Source organism: Bidens hawaiensis, unplaced genomic scaffold (genome assembly GCF_021521415.1).
Source record: "Bidens hawaiensis isolate Kalapana, Puna unplaced genomic scaffold, B.hawaiensis_p1.1 tig00007984_1, whole genome shotgun sequence".
In the NCBI taxonomy this organism is placed as follows: Eukaryota; Viridiplantae; Streptophyta; class Magnoliopsida; order Asterales; family Asteraceae; genus Bidens; species Bidens hawaiensis.
The window spans coordinates 806,549-826,842 of NW_027491558.1; the positions used below are offsets into that span (position 1 = coordinate 806,549).

The 20,294-nt window shown below is 33.5% G+C and overlaps 2 protein-coding genes across 3 annotated transcripts; one reads left to right on the forward strand and one right to left on the reverse strand.

The window, feature by feature from the left end:
- The first annotated feature begins 5,372 nt into the window (after window positions 1–5,372).
- Window positions 5,373–14,728, forward strand: LOC143636556 (oxysterol-binding protein-related protein 1D-like). Of its 2 annotated transcripts, XM_077104122.1 has the most exons (9): window positions 5,373–5,536; window positions 6,881–7,423; window positions 9,537–9,890; window positions 10,007–10,091; window positions 10,563–11,029; window positions 11,165–11,320; window positions 11,983–12,291; window positions 13,196–13,540; window positions 14,555–14,728. In XM_077104122.1, exons 2-9 carry the CDS (start codon window positions 6,893–6,895, stop codon window positions 14,726–14,728), a joined length of 2,421 nt encoding a protein of 806 aa, XP_076960237.1. In that variant the 5' UTR covers window positions 5,373–5,536; window positions 6,881–6,892. The 2 variants fall into 2 exon arrangements, with proteins under 2 accessions (XP_076960237.1, XP_076960238.1); XM_077104123.1 differs by lacking the exon at window positions 5,373–5,536 and having other exon boundaries at window positions 6,805–7,423.
- Window positions 14,729–16,277: 1,549 nt separating this feature from the next.
- Window positions 16,278–19,484, reverse strand: LOC143636518 (uncharacterized). The gene is made up of 2 exons (XM_077104093.1): window positions 19,379–19,484; window positions 16,278–16,364 (listed from the first exon to the last, which is right to left on the reverse strand). Exons 1-2 carry the CDS (start codon window positions 19,481–19,483, stop codon window positions 16,278–16,280), a joined length of 192 nt encoding a protein of 63 aa, XP_076960208.1. The 5' UTR covers window position 19,484.
- Between the last annotated feature and the right edge of the window lie 810 nt (window positions 19,485–20,294).

Sequence of the window (20,294 nt, forward strand, 5' to 3'; positions counted from 1 at the left end):
GTATCCTCACCGGAGCTAATTCTTATAGCTTCAGATGCTATGGAGGGGCATGACAGGGGGGGAACGCCAACAGCTTGGCCTATTTGTAGTCATTGAGGGTCGATTTCCAAGACCATATATCTGTTGGTGGCCAATTTTGGAAAAACAAATATTTTTCTACGTCTTTCACGTTCTTATGTTCTTCTACTTTAACATTCTTTCAAGTCCAAGTATTCTACTTCAAATATGAATCCATTGAACAAAATCAAACTAGTTTTCCAATACCCTCCATAACATGACTTGAAAGGCCGTTCTACAATAACCAAATTCCCAAACACGACCCAAACAACCTCTTGAATCCTAACTTCTTCCACTAAGACAATGTTTATCGCCTTGTTATGGTGACCCAACCGACACCCAACACGATTTTACAAACATAGAACAAATGCTTTCCCACCATACACCCGAGCTACTCCAACAAGGCGATAAGCGAACCCAAATGAAACGAAGAAAAACAACTAGAAAGTGAGCCCTTAGAAAAAGTATTGAGAGATGGTTAAGTTAAGAGGAGCCGGCATTAGCCAGTGTGTGGGTTGACGTTTATGAGGATTCGAGGACAGATAATTTATTTAAATTCTTGATTATAATACTATGTGTGTGTGTGTGTCTTAACTAAATATGATTTTTTTTCCGCGATAGGAGATAGTCAAAAGTGTGACGTATTTTGGCGTTGGGTTCGTGAAAAATCTCACACCATGATGGGCTGAGGAAATTGCCAGAACCAATACAAGATATCAGGCAAATGGACAACAAAGCATCTAAAACTTTGACAATTTAACTCAATCTTTAATTGGCTTTCAAATATTCACTCAAGAACAAGTGGCGCAAATCGTATCAACAATTTAAAGATAAAAGTTGGGTCCCGTTGTAATGAACTCTTTTAATTATAAATACATGACTAGACAATAATGCCTTGACTTCAAGTTAAAAAATAGACAGGGCTAGTGATTTGGATGAAAATGACAAGACTTCTAAAACCTTGAGATGTCAGATAAATAAAACACAAAAAGCAATCATCACTACCTTTTGCAAGAAAGTGGTGCTTGTGACTAAACATCGGGAGCGATTTTAGCAGCTGATCGTTTATTAAATGAAAATAACTTTTATTAGACTGAAAATGAATATGGTGATTACATGTAACAAAATATGATGTGATATCTTAAAAAGTGGTTATGTGTTCCTCAGTTATTTATTATGATATATTTAAGCAAAAAAACATACAAATGAAGAATATAACAAGTAGAATGACACACACAAATTTTTAATACAGAATAATAAAATCTTGTAGGAATAAATCTAGTAAGGTGTTATGTATTATTGATTAATCATTTATATATTAAAAAAAATAAAAAAGATCTATTTAAATCATGTTTCCTAATCATGGTAAAGATTGTTACAAGAAACTATAACTAATATATTATCCATAATACTCCCTCGTAGTTGAGGCAGGAAAAAAAAAATTAAGCGCTTTACAACGAAACACGTTCAACAGAATGAGTATGTTAATATACGAAAACATACATTCCTGGAAAATAATAATAAGAAATAGAAAACTATAAATATTTAACAGTTAAAAAACGCAATGGGAGTAACATGACATGTCTAAGGTCATAGTTGCAGCGATAGGATGGTAACAAAATCTATGATTACAGCAACAAGAGTTACAACTCCGGTGGCACGATGGTGTGGGCAAGAGAAGTGAAAATAAAACGTAATAAATATATTCGTATTATGAGCCATTAAGTAGAACGAGAGAGCAAGAAAAAAATGAAAGTTATATAACGATGTGGATGATGGCTTGATAACTAACCAAATTTTTGTGGCGTTGGCGCCGAAGAGGAATACGAGGGAGTGAGTGAGAGAGAGAAACAAGAAACTAAAGGTTATAATACCATATAGAATAATAAAATTTTTGTTAGATATTGTGTATTATTACCAAAGCGCCTGTAGTCTAGAGATATCAAGGTGTGTAAAAATGTGTTCATTCACAAGTAGTCAAGGGTTATAGTCAAATGATTGAAAATGTGTAGATATATGTTTTGATTTAATGATTTAGAGGGTGTGTGATTAATCGACTTTACACACAAATACAAAATTGATATTTGTAACAGAACCTAATAAGATCTTATCTTATGTTATAATAATTATTATCGTAAAAATTTAGTGTTTTCTAAAAGGTCTTGTTTTTTTTTCTTTATATTTTTCTTATTTATAAAACTATATGAATGTAAAATTACATGTTTAAATCGTTCTTTCTTAAAGATATTGACACCATTGTCAATTGGGATCCAATGTAAGAGAATTGTCCAAGATTATGGACAATGATTGGAAAAATCTAAGTAAAAGATATAAGAACACAATTATTATACTTTGCAATCATATATAGAGAAATGTACAAATGAATGAATCCAATGAGATATGTTATTTTGCAAAAAATGAATCATCTACACTGTATATATAAAGAAAATTTCATGGGCAAAATTAAGAGTAAATTTTAAGAGTTTTACAACTCATCAAGCATATGGTACAATATTAAAGAAGGTCAAAATAGTCTTTGCAACTCTAAATCTCACAGTTATTTTAGTTTCATTTAAAATAGTTATAGTTTTTACCCTTTAACATTGGTTACCTTTTGTTAATTTTAATAATAGTTACACCTTTATCCCTTAATATAAACAAACTACCCCCACAACTTTTAAACGGCCATAACTATTTTCATACATTAATATTTTTTTAAAAACAATTACACTATAAAAACGACCATTTTATGCTCTTTAATTTGAGTATGATATTCCTATAGTTTATTAATTTTAAAACTAACATATTGCGTGATTACCAGTTTGTAGAAGCAATGAGTCGGGCGAGTTCGGCTGATGATTAATTTGTTTCGGGTCGGGATGAGTTCAGATCAAAACGGGTTTAGGGATAAAGCGTTGCCGGAACAGGTTCCGCGCCAAAACGGGTTGTGTTAAAAAGGTTTATCTGATTTTTGTCACCAGTAACACACGTTTAGCCATCCGTTATGCAGATGATATTGTACATACATATCGGGTTGCTCACGTATAGGGATTGTGGTGCGCTTACCGACACCAGTTACACGTCTAATGCCACGTTAAACGCATACCATCGTCGGGTTATGCACGTACCGAGGTTATGAGCGTACTGACATCGATTACGTACACCACTGCATCGCGCGAGCACCTGGCTAGTTATTGATTAAGTGTTAGGCCATCTGTTGTAGTTGTAGTGAGACGTATGCATGGGAGGGTTTCACATTTCACGTTCAAAAACATATGTTATGATAGAGTGAAATGCAGTTGTTAGAAATGCACCTAGTAAAGATTGGTTTTATTACTTTAGACCCGTCCAACTCCAAATTCTTCACTTTGTTGTTTACAACTCATGCTCGTGTCAAGGATAACAAAAATAACTTCTTGAAACCATTGTTTTAAAGATCTAAGTTCCGCTACTAGTTTTTTAATACCACGAAATCATAAATAATAATAATAATAATAATGATGATATTTTTTTTTGTCATTAAAAACAATAATTGCCGTATTAATTGTTTATTGGATTACATCGAAACAGAAGGCAAGCGTACAACAAGCTGCGCCGCTACCCCCTTTTGAATCGCAAAAACCAATCTTTTAAAAACAAATAAAATAATCCCTTCAAAACGTCCTTGAAGTGAATTGAACTCTTTGAAGTATCCAATGGACAAACTTCCAGTGCGTACGTTAGCTTACAAACCATGCATAATGCACGATCCTCAATGCGCCTCTCACTAACATACGCCTCTTGCTTGAATCTCTTAACACAGACCACATCCACCCAAAATACCGGTATTTCCCGAATTTTACTTTAAATACTGGCACCGTTCCGGTACCGTATCGTCCCGGTACCGTACCGGTACCGGTATTTTCCGAATTTTACCTTAAATACCGGTACCGTATCGTCCCGGTATTTCCCGAATTTTACCTTAAATTCTAGTACCTTCCCGGTACCGAACCGAACATTTCGGTACCGGTACCAAAAAATTGCGATTTCCGGGATCGGGATTTTCGGTACCGGTACGATACCGAGCTCATCCCTAGTTTAGCTTACACTTGGCTCGTTTATTATTTATTAACTATTTTATACATATTTTAAATTGTTTTTATATATTTTGAGAAAAATCTAAAACCAGCTTAAACTCGATTTGAACTTGTGTACAGTAGTACCTTAAAGCAGCCAAAGATCAACTCAAGCTCGGTTGTGCAGTGTAAAATTAATACATTAAAGTCTAAAAGAGGTAAAACTTAAAAACAAACAAGGCTCGCTAAAGCTTGACGAACCTAAACGAGTTTCTTATACAAGGCTTTAGCTCGATAATACATGAGCGTTATTTGAGGCTTGGGCTGAAGCTCAAATATCTCGGCTTGTTCGAGCTTATCGATTTGAGCTCTAGTAGCTCCGAGCAGCTCTGCTCATTTGCACCCATAGTTCTCACTATAATATTTGAGTCACATTTATTAAAATCTTATAAAATGCTTAAACTAGAAAATAAAAATTTATAAATTCAGTTCAGTTTTCACAAAACCATCAGTTTTTATTTCAGTTGAGTTTTTAAGGTGGGGGAGGAGGGGGGGGGGGGGTTCAAAGTCGGATATCTGAACTTCGGATATCCGGACCTTTCGAATAGTGGATTTCACTATCCAAATCAGAAATTTTAGATATTCGAAGTTCGGAAAAAATAATAATTATAAAACAAATTTAAAGAAATGCTTTTAAAAATATTTCGGATATCCAAAATATCCGCAAAATTATCATCAGAAATATCTAAAAAAACTATCCAAAGTACTCAAAAATTATTTAAAATATCCGAAAATTATCCGAAATATCCAAAAAATTATTCGAAATATCCAAAATATCCAAAATTTATAATAACATTTATCATTTAATAATTAAAAAAACATTTCGCATAATTTGGATATCCGAACTATCCGAAAATATTCAAAATCACCTTCCGAATCCGGAAATATTCAAACTTTCAGATAATTCGAATTCAGAGTTTTAAATATTTTGGATGAAATAGGAATTCCAATTTTTTTAACACCTTTATTTACAACTTTTCATTTTAATTTTCACATTTTTCGGTTTCAAAAATGAACCATGCATCATCATTATACACACACAATGCGCCTCTCACTAACCTACGCCTGCTTGAACCTCTGACACACGCACTAAACGCACACACAGCAGTTCTCGTTGCAGAGTGAAATTAATGCAATCTCTCATACTCATACATCTTTAATCGTCTTCGTTGTCTGCAAGCTTAATTGTACTACTCTGTGATCTACATTTTACTGTACACATCCTACTATATGTCATTTCATTATTATTATTGCAAAATCTCCGGTTATTTCATCGCCGTTGCTGACGTATTCACCTCCGATCTGTTTCCGGCGTTGCGGTTTTTGTTCCGTACCGGTATTGTTTAACGATCGTCCGGTTTCAGGTTCGCATTTAGTGTAATTCGATTCGATTCGATTAGTTTACCATTTTGATTCGATTCGATTCGATTAATTGTGTTTGATTTAGGTTATTTCGAACCTGTAGCGTTTTGATTTGATTAACTGTGTTCGAATTAGGTTTTCCGAACTCGTATTGTTTAGAGATCGGTAGCTTTTAGGTTAGCATTTAGTTTGGTTTGGTTTGATTTGATTCGATTCGATTAGTTGTGTTCCAATTAGGTATTGTTTAGAGATTGTTGTGTTTTCAGGTTAGCATTTAGTTTGATTCGATTCGACTCGATTAATTGTGTTTGAGTTAGATCGAATTAGGTTATTTCGAAACTGTAGCATTCTGATCTGATCTGATTTGATTTAACTGTGTTCGAATTAGGTTTTCCGTACTCGTATTGTTTAGAGATCGGTAGCTTTTAGGCTAGCATTTAGTTTGATTTGATTCGATTCGATTAGTTGTGTTCCAATTAGGTATTGTCTAGAGATTGTTGTGTTTTCAGATTAGCATTTAGTTTGATTTGATTCGTTTCGATTAATCGTGTTCGAGTTAGTTTGAATTAGGTTTCTTAACTTGTATAGTTTGGAGGTCATTGTGTTTTCTGTTAGCATTATGATTTGAATTGATTCGACTAATTGTATTCGAATTAGGCTTTTTTTTCGTTTACAGATTGTTGTGTTTTCAGGTTAGCATTTGGTTTGATTCGATTTGATTAATCGTGTTCGAGTTAGTTCGAATTAGGTTTTGTTAACTTGTGTAGTTTAGAGATCATTGTGTTTTCAGTTAGCATTATGATTTGATTTGATTTGATTCGATTAATTGTGTTCAAATTAGGCTTTTATAGTTCACAGATTGTTGTGTTTTCAGGTTAGCATTTGGTTTGGTGTGTTCGAATTAGGTTTTTCGAACCGGTATTGTTTACAGATCGTTGTGTTTTCAGGTTAGTATTTTGATTCGATTCGTTGTGTTCGAATTAGCTTATTCTGAACCGGTAATGTTTAGAGAATGTTGTGTTTTCAGGTTACTGGTTAGCAATTTGATTTGATTCGATTCGATTAAAGTGCTTGAATTCAGTTGTCCCGAACCGGTATTGTATAGAGATTGTTGTGTTTTCAGGTTAGTAATTTGATTTGATTCAATGTGTTTGAATTAGGTTATTCTTAACCGGTAGTGTTATGGGTTGTTGGGTTTTCAGGTTACCGGTTTGCAATTTGATTTTATTCGATTTGATTAATTGTGCTCAAATTAGGTTGTTCCGAACTGGTATTGTATAGAGATTGTTGTGTTTTCAGGTTAGCATTTTGATTTGATTTGATTTGATTAATTGTGTTCGAATTAGGTTGGGGAAAAGATGAATCCGTTATGTTGTATTGCTCCGGTGTCGATTGAGAAGGATCGGGCTGGTTCGCCATTGTCTGGAGCTGAGAAACGTCAGTCCGAATGTCAGTTAGGGTTTGAGAGTTCTGCGAGGAGTGTGAGACCGGCGACTTTTTCGGCACAGGTTTCGTCTGTTGGTATTGAATCGGAAAATGTGTTTCATGAAATCGAGGATTGCGAGATTGAAGCGAGGGAAAAGGATTCTTCGGGCTTGAAACCGGTGGTTTTCAGTGGAAATGGTGGTGGTGTTGTGGCTGGGATTCTGTATAAATGGGTGAACTATGGTAAAGGATGGAGATCAAGATGGTTTACATTGGAGGATGGAGTGTTGTCTTACTACAAAACTCATGGACCAGATAAGATCGTGCTCAGTCTGGGGAGAGAGAAAGGGTTTAAGGTCATCGGAGACGAGTCGATTAGGTACATGAGGAAATGCAGTAATGGCAGCAGTCACAATCGATTTGGATCAAAACAACGGAAACCATATGGGGAGATACATTTGAAGGTATGCCCAAATTTTTGATTATCTTACTCCAACTGCAAACTCTTCACACATGTTGATTCATACAAATAAAACAACTGTTTAACACACAATGTAGCTAGACTGAATTTCGGTTTTTGAATTTTTGAAAACCGTCTGGCTTCTGTTTTTCGGTTTCTGGGTTTTCTGTTAGGGTTTGGTTTCGGTTTTGCCATTTGAGCTTGAAAATTTTGGGCTAAAATAAAATATTTGGCAAAAAAAAAAATAATGAATTTGAGCCTAAATCATTTTGTTAATTAATAACTAATTGATTATTATACATGTGGGCTAAAATATTTGAGTTACATACTTATTAAACTCTTATAAATTGCTTGAAATAAGAAATAGAAATTGTGAATCTTTAAATTCAGCTCTGTTTGGTTTTTTCGCTTTTTATTACATGCAAAACCAAAACCGAACAATAAGTTCAGTTTTTACAAAAACATGAAACCAAACTGACAGTCGGTTTTTGTTTTGGTTATTTTCTTTTCGGTTTGGTATTTTTGGATCAATTTTTACAGTTTCATTCATACCCCTGAAGATTATTGCAATTTTTTCAGTTTCTTGGAATACAAAGAGAAAATATTTTGTATTATTGCAATTACAATTGTTAGGTTGCAATGAATGGACAAGTACTAGTGGTTACTTTTTCTGCAATTGTCTGGTGGTAACTGGTAACCATACTTGTTTTCATGAATTATTGCTATGCAACAGCCACCATTAAAACATAGACAACAAGGACATTTTGTTAGGTGGCATTATATGGTTTTAGTTGTTTGGACTTTATGGAAAACCTGAAGATTCTCTAGTGGATATGTCAATTAATTGATGGCTCTGACCTGCAAAACAAAAGTTTTGTACTTTTAAGCTAAATAGAAAAGACGTAAAGGTTTTGTTTTCTTATTTTTTATTGTTTTGCTCTGCTGAATTTAATAAGTTCGTTAAATGATTTTCCAAATTGGGAAAAATTTTATGCGGTGAGCAGACAGTTATAAAGCTCATTTGCCTATACTTGATGTTGAATTACTATTACTAGATAACTTGCATTATAGAAAATATGTGCTCAATTTTATGTTTTGCAAAGCAGAAGGTGAAATATATGAACATTCATAGCTGATAGCTATATCTTATATGAGCATCACTAGGAACTCAATAGAAAACTAATTTATAGCCATCATTCAGTCATTCTGTAATCTGATTTTTGAATCCATTAGATTTGAATTAACATCTAAGAACTCGCCTGGTATCATAATTGTAGATGCTGTTTTCTTTGTAATGACATCAACATTTTCATAAGACTTATAATTTATTTGACTGATATGGCAATGAAATTTCTATTACGTGTAAATTTAAACAATTTTTATTTTTCTTACTAAATTTACCAGCCAACCCTGTTTTTATCTGATTTAACTATAAGTTGGTGATGTGACACTGGTTGACACCATGCCAGCTGCCACATATGCAAGAAAAAAATGAAAAAGTTATTAATGTGTTAGAAAAGTGTTCTTTTTTTTTTGGGGGTGGGGGGGGGGGTCAGGGTGCAGAAATAGTTATTACAAAGTAACATAAGATGCCACATGACATGAAAAAACAAAAAAAAGGTTTAAACTATATTTGAATGCCATGTCACGAATTTTTGAAAAATAGACACAAAATGACATGCTACATTGCTACTCTTTAAACAGGTAATTTATTGCTACAAGAAGTAAAAATGACGTGCTTCTGCCACACCAGATGACACATATGCAAAAAATTGCTATGTCAAAAATACTGAAAATTCAGTTAAAAACACAATATTCTTTAGAACAATTATGTATACAAGATTAAAAATTAGCATCAAAACAAATCAAATGGCACTTCATATACACTATAATGACAGATATTGCCATTTTAGCAGTTTTTTAAAGACCAGCTAAAATGAATGACCTGCTACAACCTATACTAGATTATTATAACTTGGTTGCTAAAATCAGCAATCAAGTGGAAGTTGGTTTCCATTTTGCTCTTAATTTAAAATGGTTGATAAATCAGGAAAAAGTGTAAACTTCATTTTTATCTTGTGCAATTTGCGTTTTTTCACTCTAATAAATATTAACAGGTCTCATCTGTAAGGACAAGCAAGTCAGACGACAAAAGATTGTCTATATTTTCTGGAACAAAAACTCTTCATCTAAGGTGCATATCTAGAGAAGATAGAGCTGCATGGATTGAGTCCCTTTTAGCTGCTAAGGATAAATTCCCAAGATTATCTACAGGGGATCTTGTTCCTTCTGAAGAATTGGTTATTTCAACTGAAAAATTACGATCCCGGTTATCACAAGAAGGAATAACGGAGGAAATAATAAAAGATTGTGAATCAATTATGTTGAGTGAACTCACCACCATGCAAAACCAAATGAAGACTCTTCAACTTAAACATATTGTTCTCTTAGACACATTAAGACAGTTAGAGGTACAAATACTGTTCAACTTAAACATATAGTTTAGTTTTTTGCAAATCACACTTGCTTCATGAAAGATGAATGCCAAAAAATATTGGACTGATTGGTTTAAGCCATTGATTTGCAGACTGAGAAAATCGAGCTGGAAACAACTGTGGTTGATGAAACAAAAGAGAGGGATTCTTGTTGTGGGCAAGATAGAAGATTTAGTGGTAATTTAATTTTTTAAGAGTTTAATCTTCCTGTTAACTAGGTTATTGATACGATATTGCTATAGATGACCTTAGTAATATGGTTTGCAGATTAAAATTATCAATAGTGGTCTTAAACTTATCTAATTTATTATGTGTAGCCTGTTACCAAATGACCTCTGACCGACTGACCAAATAGAGTTTTATGCAACCAAAACAGACATAATTTAAGACAGATACATTTAATACAGATTTTTTTGGCATAATTGCAGTTTTACACTTATTGCATTTAAGATACCAATTGAGTAATTGAGTTAAAAAATTTGCAATAATTTATAATAAGGGTAATTAAGGGAAAAGGGAAAGCTTCGAATAATAACTATCCAATTGTCACATTGAATAGCTGTTTTTTCAACACGTTAAAGTAGAAAAGAAAGAAGAATGTTGGATGTATATTATAGAATCATAGACACTTTTCTTTTCTTGCAACAGATTTCTATTCTATATTGTCAGAAGGCAGTGGAACCGATTCCGATGCCGACAACGAAAGCCGATACGGAGTAGATATTGAATCAGATGAAGAAACTGGGACATTTTTTGACACAAATGAATTCATGATGTCAGCTGATGTTTTAAGATGTGCTTCTTATCGAGGTAGAGAAAATTATGGAACAAGTTCTTCATCAAATGAAAAGGACTCTTTCTTATCAGGCTATGCTGGAAGTGAAATTAATTTAATTCAGTATCCTCATATTAAAAGAAGAGGCAGTTTACCTGAGCCAAAGGAAAAGGAAAGACCGGTTGGATTATGGTCTATTATTAAAGATAACATTGGAAAGGATTTATCTGGTGTTTGTCTCCCTGTTTATTTTAATGAACCGCTTTCTTCATTACAAAAATGCTTTGAGGATTTGGAGTATTCTTGTTTGGTTGATCGAGCATTGGAATGGGGAAAGCAGGTCAGGTATTTACGTTTAAAATATCCATGTAAACTTAAACTGTTAAGAATTTTGACAGTTGCTCTTGAAAAAAGTAAACATATTTTACACCTTGTAATTTGAAATTTAACTGACATTAAACTTGTATTAATGCAGGGGAATGATTTGATGAGAATATTAAGCATTGCAGCTTTTGCTGTTTCTGGTTATGCATCAACAGAAGGTAGACAATGCAAACCCTTTAATCCTCTTCTCGGGGAGACCTATGAAGCAGATTATCCAGATAAGGGCCTACGTTTCTTTTCCGAAAAGGTAAATTATTATGTTAATTACAGCATATAAGTTTGATTATTAGAAAAAAAGTTATGATGTATCATTTAAGTTGTGGTCATCCAAGTATCAACTTATTTCATTGAGGCCACTTGTATATTGAAACAAGTTATAGGCCACCCAAGTATGTGAGCGGTTTTGTTTATGCTAAATCTGTCCAAAAGCATGTCTAATGACGAAAATGCGCTTAATATTTTGAAAAGACAAAAATGCTCTTAAGTTTTGAAAAGAAAAAAAAAGATGCCCTTTTATCATTATGAAAATTTCTTTCTATTAAATCTTGTCTTTTCAAAAACTTATGGGTATATTTGTTATTTTGTATAATATGGCTGGATTATGTATAAATGAAAACAAATACATCATTGGGTGACCTATAAAGTAGTTAAATGTTAATATATGGTAGTTGTTGAATTTGGATACAAGTGTCTGGAATTATGTTTTGTATACCAAATTCTTAAACTTAACGAAAAAGTCCTCTAATAAAGTTTATGTACTTAAATCATGCAAAAACACCGTTTCTTGTAGTTAGAGAAGTCTATGGATTTAGTCATGCAAAAAAGGATTTTTACGTTATAGATTTAAAAATAAAGTAGAGGACTTCATTATCAAGTTTTGACAAGTTTAATGATTGTTGCATTTAATAGGTGAGTCACCATCCTATGATTGTTGCGTGTCATTGTGAGGGCAGAGGCTGGAAATTTTGGGCAGATTCCAATCTTAAGGGAAAATTTTGGGGGCGCTCTATACAACTCGATCCTGTGGGTGTCCTTAAACTGCAGTTTGAAGATGGTGAAACATTTCAATGGAGTAAAGTAACTACTTCTATATACAATATTATTCTTGGCAAAATTTACTGTGATCATTATGGTACAATGAGAATCACAGGTAGTGGTAAATATTCTTGCAAACTCAAGTTCAAGGAGCAATCAATTATCGACAGAAATCCACATCAGGTAGTAATAACTTCTTAATACAGGTCAAATGAGTCCGGGTTAAAATGGGTAAATTGTCATAACACTGATCTTAGACTTGTAAACGAACAGGACGAACATAAACTTGACATGTTCGTGTTCGTTTTAACTTGAACCAAACAAAGGACCGAACATGAACAAGTAAACGAACGGTGCACGAACAGGCGTAACCGAACATAGATGAACTAACATAACCGAGCGGAGACCAATTAAAGTTAAACGTGAAAGTCAATCTGTCGGGCCTAAATAATAATAAAACTAGACCAAATTGTAATGGGTCTAAAAATTATAACTGAATTATGTAAACGAACTTAAAAACACATAAACTAACAATGAGCATAAACGATCGTAAAGGATTAAACATAAATAAGCGTAAATGACGACATAAACGAATGTTCACAAATATAAATGACAGACGAGACATGTGTTCATGCTCGTTCGTTTAATAAGAAAAAGCATATGTGGGTCACCACTCACCCGACCCAGCTATACCAGTTAAGCCTGTAAACGAATCGAACATTCAATGAATCGTTCATGAAATGTTTGGCAGGAAGTTCGTGTTAGCAAACACACACGATCTTCCTGCAAAACATTTCATGAACGATTCACTGAATGTTCGATTCGTTTACAGGCCTAACTGGTCTAGATGGGTCGGGTGAGTGGTGACCCACATATGCTTTTTCTTTGAATGTCATAAATAATTACTATATGTCTATATTATGTAAGAATATATTAATTATGATTAGAGTCTTAAATACTAACTTATTAATTCGGGTCAGGACTCAAATGGGTCTTGGGTGAAAATGGGTAACCTTTTCTGACACTTTTTTCTGTAAATAAATAATATATAGAATAAGTTTATGCAAACTACAATATTATTACACAGGTTCATGGGTTTGTGCATGACAACACGACACGTGAAAAGGTAGCAATGCTAATAGGAAAATGGGATGAAGCAATGTACTATGTACTAGGAGATTCAACAACAAAACCAAAAGGATATGATCCTATGACAGAAGCTGTGTTATTATGGGAAAGAGATAAATCTGCTACTAAAACAAGATATAATCTCACACCATTTGCGATATCTTTGAATGAAATAACGCCTGGTTTAAGGGACAGACTGCCACCAACCGACTCTAGGCTTCGACCCGATCAACGCCACCTGGAAAACGGTGAATATGAGTTGGCGAATAAAGAGAAACTAAGGCTTGAGCAGTTGCAGAGACAGGTATGGTTTTAGTTTTGTGAATTTAGGGGTGTGTGAACCCTGGTCCAGACTGTTGAAACCACACCGGACCAAACTGGGTCCGGTTCTTGGCATGATAAAGATTCGGGTTTTGGGTCCACTCTGGTTTAGTCTGATTTGGGACTAAACTGGTTCTAAACCAGCGGTTCGTTCTGGTCCTGTCGTGTTTTGGAATTTGGACTATTTCAGTTAAGGGTAGTGTGCATGTAACCGAAGAAACCAAATCCAAACTAAACCCGACGGTTTGATTTTATGTTTTTGTAAAAACCAAACCGAATTTATGGATTTTTCATTTTTTATTTTGAATTTTAAGTAATTTATAAGAATCTAATAAATAGTGTAACTCAAGTAGTTAGCTCAAATGTATAACAATCAATAAATTATTAATTATTAAATAGTTTTTGGCCCAAGTTCATTATTTGCACCAAATTTTTTCTCTGCCCAGAAATTTCAAGCCCAGATGGCAAAACCGAAAAAACCAAAAACTTGAAAAACCGACCCATGCACGCCCCCCCTACCATGCTGCTTGTTTAGCTTAACTGATCTTGAGCTTGAACTCTATATATCCAAAACTCGAGCTTGGCTCACTTATTATATTTTAAATATTTGATTATTTGGAATTGCTTCAATAACCGATATGGCACTCTTTATTTTAACAATTTTTTTTATGTTTTTTCATAATTATAGTTTTATATATAACATAATATAACGATTATGGAACATAAATTTATTATATTGATAAAAATTATTATATCTGTATAAATAATAGGCTCGTTTAAGCTCAAGAGCGTAACCGAGCTCATACGATTTATTCAAAACAACTTATTCTCCATTCACAGATAATCATAAAAGCAGTTTGGATAAGTATATTCCAAACACCTTCAAAACAACTCACATAAAAAGTTGTTTTCTATATATATGGTTGTTGAACTTGAAAACAAAGAGGCACATTTGTAATATAAGACTTGGATCAAGGTTATTTATTTATGTGAACAGGCAAGAAAACTGCAAGAAAGAGGATGGCAGCCAAGGTGGTTTGAAAAAGACGAAGATGGTTGCTTTCGTTACATGGGTGGATATTGGGAAACGAGAGAGAAGAAAGATTGGAATGGAATTCCAGATATATTTGGGCAGAATGCTATTCACGCTGAAGACGAAAATCAAGAGTGATGTTTCAAGGTATTTAAAGACTTTTATTTGATGGTATCAAGTATATAATTCCTTTAAAAAGCCTATAAATAAAACGCAATCATGATATGCTTGAAACCGTTCGTTGTCATATGTATTATTCTTAACGATTTTGACTCTCCGTCTATTGCATCAATGAGTGCTAGATCCTACATTATTGTTAGTTGGTATTGGCATTTTTTTGACAATTGACAAAGTGATTTTTGGTTTCTTCCCTTTGGTTCATTTAAGTGTAACCGAACAAATAAGCAAAAATGGTTTTTGTTAACGAGTACAACCAAAAACAGACAGATTGTTACACCTTGGATACATCAATATCATTCCATTCAAAATAGTAGGGCCGTTCAAATAGCTTGTCGCTCACTTGTTTTTTCGTTCGATTGTAAACGAGCCGTCTAAACAGCTCGTCGCTTGCTTGTTTTTTCTCTTGATTGTAAACGAGCCACTCTGCTCGGTTCGATTTGTAAACGAGCCAAGCAATGACCAAAGGTATGCTTGGTTCGGTTTGGCTCAATATTTTTAATTTATTTTTGTATATAGTTATATATTAACAAATATATGAATATATAGACAACATACATGAATATAAGTATACAATTTTTTTCAACCCTTTCAAAATTTTCCTATTCTGTTAATTTTATAGTTCATTTGTTCGCTTTAAGTTTTCAGAATACTAGAAGTTTGTTTACATGATTATTATCTCACTTGAAACTTCTTTCTAATAAGAATTTACAACTTATTACACGTTTGTTTAAAAACTGCTAATTTGTTTACAAAACAATATTATTTACAACTTTCAAACTTGTTTCTTATTGAAAACTTTAAAGTGCAAAAGAAGTAAATAATGCTTGAAAATCGCTTGATGTTTGATTGAAAAATGCTCAATTCGATTTTGGCTTGTTCCGATTTTCGCTTGGTTCGAATTTTAGCCGTTCGGTTTGGCTGTAAACAAGCCAAGCAATGAGCAAGCCTTCACTCAGTTCGGCTCATGAACAGCTCTACAAAACAGAGATTGGGTCATAAGGAATGCATGGCACACCAAGTTTTACGTTTTAGGTGCGTTGTGGTGGATGAAAGAGAATTTGTAGTTAAATGTGTTTAGATGGGATCATGGGAACCAAAATAAACTCGTATCGTATGCTCTTTATGCATGATGCCGGCATTCTTGATTAGGCGCAAGTGTTACCCAACGATCCATTGCATTGTGTAAAATTCAGATTGTTCATGCTTGTTAAATAAATAAACAAGTATCCTTTGGTTGTTCCGTCACTGTTTTCCGCTTTGCTTGCAGTTATTGTCCATTGAGTTGTGTATGTTAAACTCTATTGGTAAGTCATAACATTTTCTTATACACGCGATCCTTCACCGAATAAAAACAAGTAGTTATTCGAGAAGATGACCTTAACCAACAACAATCATCGATGTCGTGTTCACACAGAACTTATGTCCTGATTCACTTCAGGCAAACCAAACAACAATATGACGGAAAATCATACAATGTATTGTGATATTAATCAAGCAATAAAATAAATTACGTGAGCGGGTCCCTCTCTTTGTTTTCTTGTATCAACTGCTCCCTAACTCTCTTGATCTCTGCTTCCTTCTCCATTCTTTCTTTCTGCAAACAATCAAAAATATTATTAATATTATGCTTTATTACATATATTATATTATTTCAATAATAATCCTTCATCAAAGAAGGTAATAATACATATAGGTGCCAAAATGAGTAGGTCAGATAGTTTAGGTAACGGGATTGAATCAGAATGGGTAGGTTTTTAAACGAGCTGTGTTGACCAAAAACAGCTTTTAGACTTCTAAAACAAGTTTAGATAAGAGTAAACTGCGGTTTTCGTCCTTGTAGTTTGTCCAAATATGCGGTTTTAGTCCAATAGTTTGAAATTTGCAATTTTCGTCCATGTGGTTTCATTTAACTTGCAATTAAACCCGATCCCACTAACCCCGTTAAGTCTGGCCGTTAAAGCCCATCAGCGTGGTCATTTTTATCCTTTTTTTCCCAAATACACCCCAGCCTCTCACATGAGGGGGCTTGCGAATTAGAGCTTGGGTTTATTTGGGGAGAAAAAGGACAAAACTGGCCCTCACGTGAACGGCAGACTTAACGGGGTTAGTGTGATCGGGTTTAACTGTAAGTGAAATGACACCACAGTAGGGGAGTTCAGATTTCGATTCGCATTCGAAACATTCGAAATTCGATTTGATTATTAAGATTCAAATTCGGTTTTAAAAAATTCGATTCGATTCGTATTCGAGTATATTAATCGAATACGAATCGAATACGAATTTATGATTTATTATTCGATTCGAAATTCGAATTCAAATTATACATACAGATATGCATATATATAATAATTTTTTTATTTGTGTCAAAACCACAAATAATAAATTCCATTACAAATTATTAAACTCAATATGCCATATTATTTCCTAGCCTATACTAATATGGGTGTTAGTTACTTCTCGTTTTGAATATTTTGAATTTATACTATTTGTAGTTTAGTTTTGAATTTATTATCATGTGGTATTGTAGTTACTTTAAATTTATATGTTACTTTTGCAATTATGATTATGGTTTTCGAATTTTTGGCATAGGTAAACTTGAGTTAGATTGTATTTATTCGAATTAAAATCGAATTTATTCCAATTCGATTCAAATTCGAATTTTAAATACGAATTCGAATCGAATTGGGCATATAATACGAATATGAATACGAATTGAATAGTTCAACTTTTAATCGAATACGAATACCGGCAAAAAAACAATCATTCGGATTATTCGATTCGATTTAACTTAAAAATTCGTTATTCGATTCGATGAACACCCCTAAACCACAGGGACGAAAATCACAGATTTGAAACTATTGGACTAAAATCGTAGATTCGGACAAACCACCTGGATGAAAACCGCAGTTTACTCTTTAGATAACACAAACCGTACGCAATAAAATCTGCATGAAGATCCAAACCAGACATAAAGGCAATGATTGAAATTTGAAGCAAAACAAAAGTCAAAATATGTTGGTATTGTATTCAACCAAAAAAAAAATAAAAAGGTTCAGATACAAACTTCAAAGAAGACTACTAATAAACAATATTAATAATATCTGCAACAAATCGTTTCCATTCAAAGATAACGGTTAAAAGTTAAACTTCTATCAAGTCTACACATTGACAGGCTACTAAAAGCTAATCATATGGTTAGAAATGATTAAACAGTCTTGTCTTTATCATACAACCATTGTAACAGATACTTTCACATTCATTAAACAAACATGATTTGCATCTCCTATCTCACGTGGCGTTTGGATTGCTTATTAGAACTGCATATTGCCTTTTGATATAAGCAGTTTGAAATAAGCTACTATTTAACTCGTTACTCAAAACAACTTTGTTCAACACCAAATAATCAAATAAGCAGTTTAGATAAGCAATCCCAAACACCCTCAATAACAACTTCCTGACGTATCGTAAATTAATAAATGCGATAAGCAGATTAACAGTTTCAATAACGAGTCCCAGACAGACCCTAAAAATGTAATCAATTTGCCACAATCCATGGAGCTTGTGAGCAAAAAACTAACCGTTAACCGAAATTAATTATAACCAACAAAACCGATCGGTTATGGTTAAGTCCCGTGGTTAACCGTCCATTAGATTATGGTTATGGTCAGAATTTAACCGAAACCGAACCGAACCTTTTGTGTTTTCCAAATTTTATGCCTCCAGTTCCAGATTTGAACATAAATATTCATGCTGCAACTGTCTATAACTAGAGATGCAAACAAGCCGAGCTGCTCGCGAGCTACTCGAGATCGGATCGATAAAAAGCTCGAAAAGAGTCGAGCTTTTTCGAGATTGAGTTGAGTCCAAGCCTCAAATAAAGCTTGTTTAGGCTCGTCGAGCCTTAACTAGCCTTGTGTATTTTTAGATGTGGCCTCTTTTGGACTCCTATGTATTAACTTCACCAATGCACAACCGCGCTCGAGCTTGTTTAAGAAACTACACGAGGTCAAGCTGACCTTAGGCTTGTTTAAGGTTTTTCTCAATACATATAAAACCAATTAAAACGTATATTAACTAATTAAAAAACAATAAACGATCCGAGCCCGAGCTTTAAAAAACAACTCACGAACCAAGCTCACGCCTTGGAAACTAACCTAGCTCACACTCGAGCTCTCGTAAGTCATAACAAGCCGAGCTCGGAACTGGCATATTTCAGCTTCAAAACTTCATAATTGAGCTTCGAACACCATAAGTTCCATAACCGGACCAATTTCAACCGAAACAAAGAATAAAACCCAGAGCAATTAACCAAACTTGACCGAAACCTACTCATAACCGATCCGATAAAATATCCGTCTAACTTCACACCTCACAGCCAAGCTTAGGCTCGTTTAAGGTTTTTCTTAAAATACACAAAACCAATTGAAAAAACTATATAAATTACATAATAAGTAATTAACCGAAACCGACTTGAAAATACATGTAATTATCGCGAACTGTAAAATAGAAGCCCTAATAATTTCTAATCAAATAATCAAACAACACAATCACATATTAACATAGCTAGATTAATATATAATATAATATAATGTTAATGAAGCAAATCACCTTTTCGTCCTGGTGAAGTGCGATCCAGACGTGAACTTTATCCATTGACTGCCAGAACACAAACGCTCCAAGTGACATCCCGAAAAACGTAGTCATATTCACCATCTTCGATGATTCAATTGCTTCTGTGTGTGTGAGTTTTGAGCCCTAATTTTATTTGTATCCATCAATGTTTTAAAAACACCTGCAGGCAGGTTTAAAAACTCTTAATAAATAGTTTTTTAAAAAATTATAAAAAACATAATTGTAAAAAAATATATTTTTATAATTAAAAAAAGAAAACAAAAATGACATGTCATCATTTTACCTCTAAATATCTAGGATTGGAAGATTAAGTGACCTAATTTGAATAATAAAAAAAATGAGTGACCTAACTGGAACAAAGTTGAAACTTGGTTACTATTCTCATAAAAAAATTATAAATTATATTTATTTAATAAAAAACAATTATAAATTATATTAATTTAATAAAAATAGTGAAGTTTGGTTTGCTAATGAGTGCGAAAAGTATGGTTTGGTTGGATTGGATTGGTGGAAGAGAGAGAAATTAATTTTATAATAAAGATTGGGTTGGGTTAGTTTGTGAATGAGAATGGTCTAACATAGCGGATAAAATTGAAATGTGTAAGCACGGTAAACGGCGTTCGTTGATCAATCACTTTTGTATCATGCAAATCCAATATTGGTTTATTTACATCTTTTTTTACTTTTCCATATACAAAGTAGAAACTTTCTATATGACTCGACAATTGTTCATGTTTGATATTTGGTTCAAGTGTGATGCTTATTAACATAATTTTTGGTTATTTTTTGAGTTGAAATTGTATTTATATGGAATTGCAAGTTAACTATTCAATTCGGTTGAACCTCCCGATGCATTCGGTTCAACCGCTTATACCATGTTTGAACTAAATCC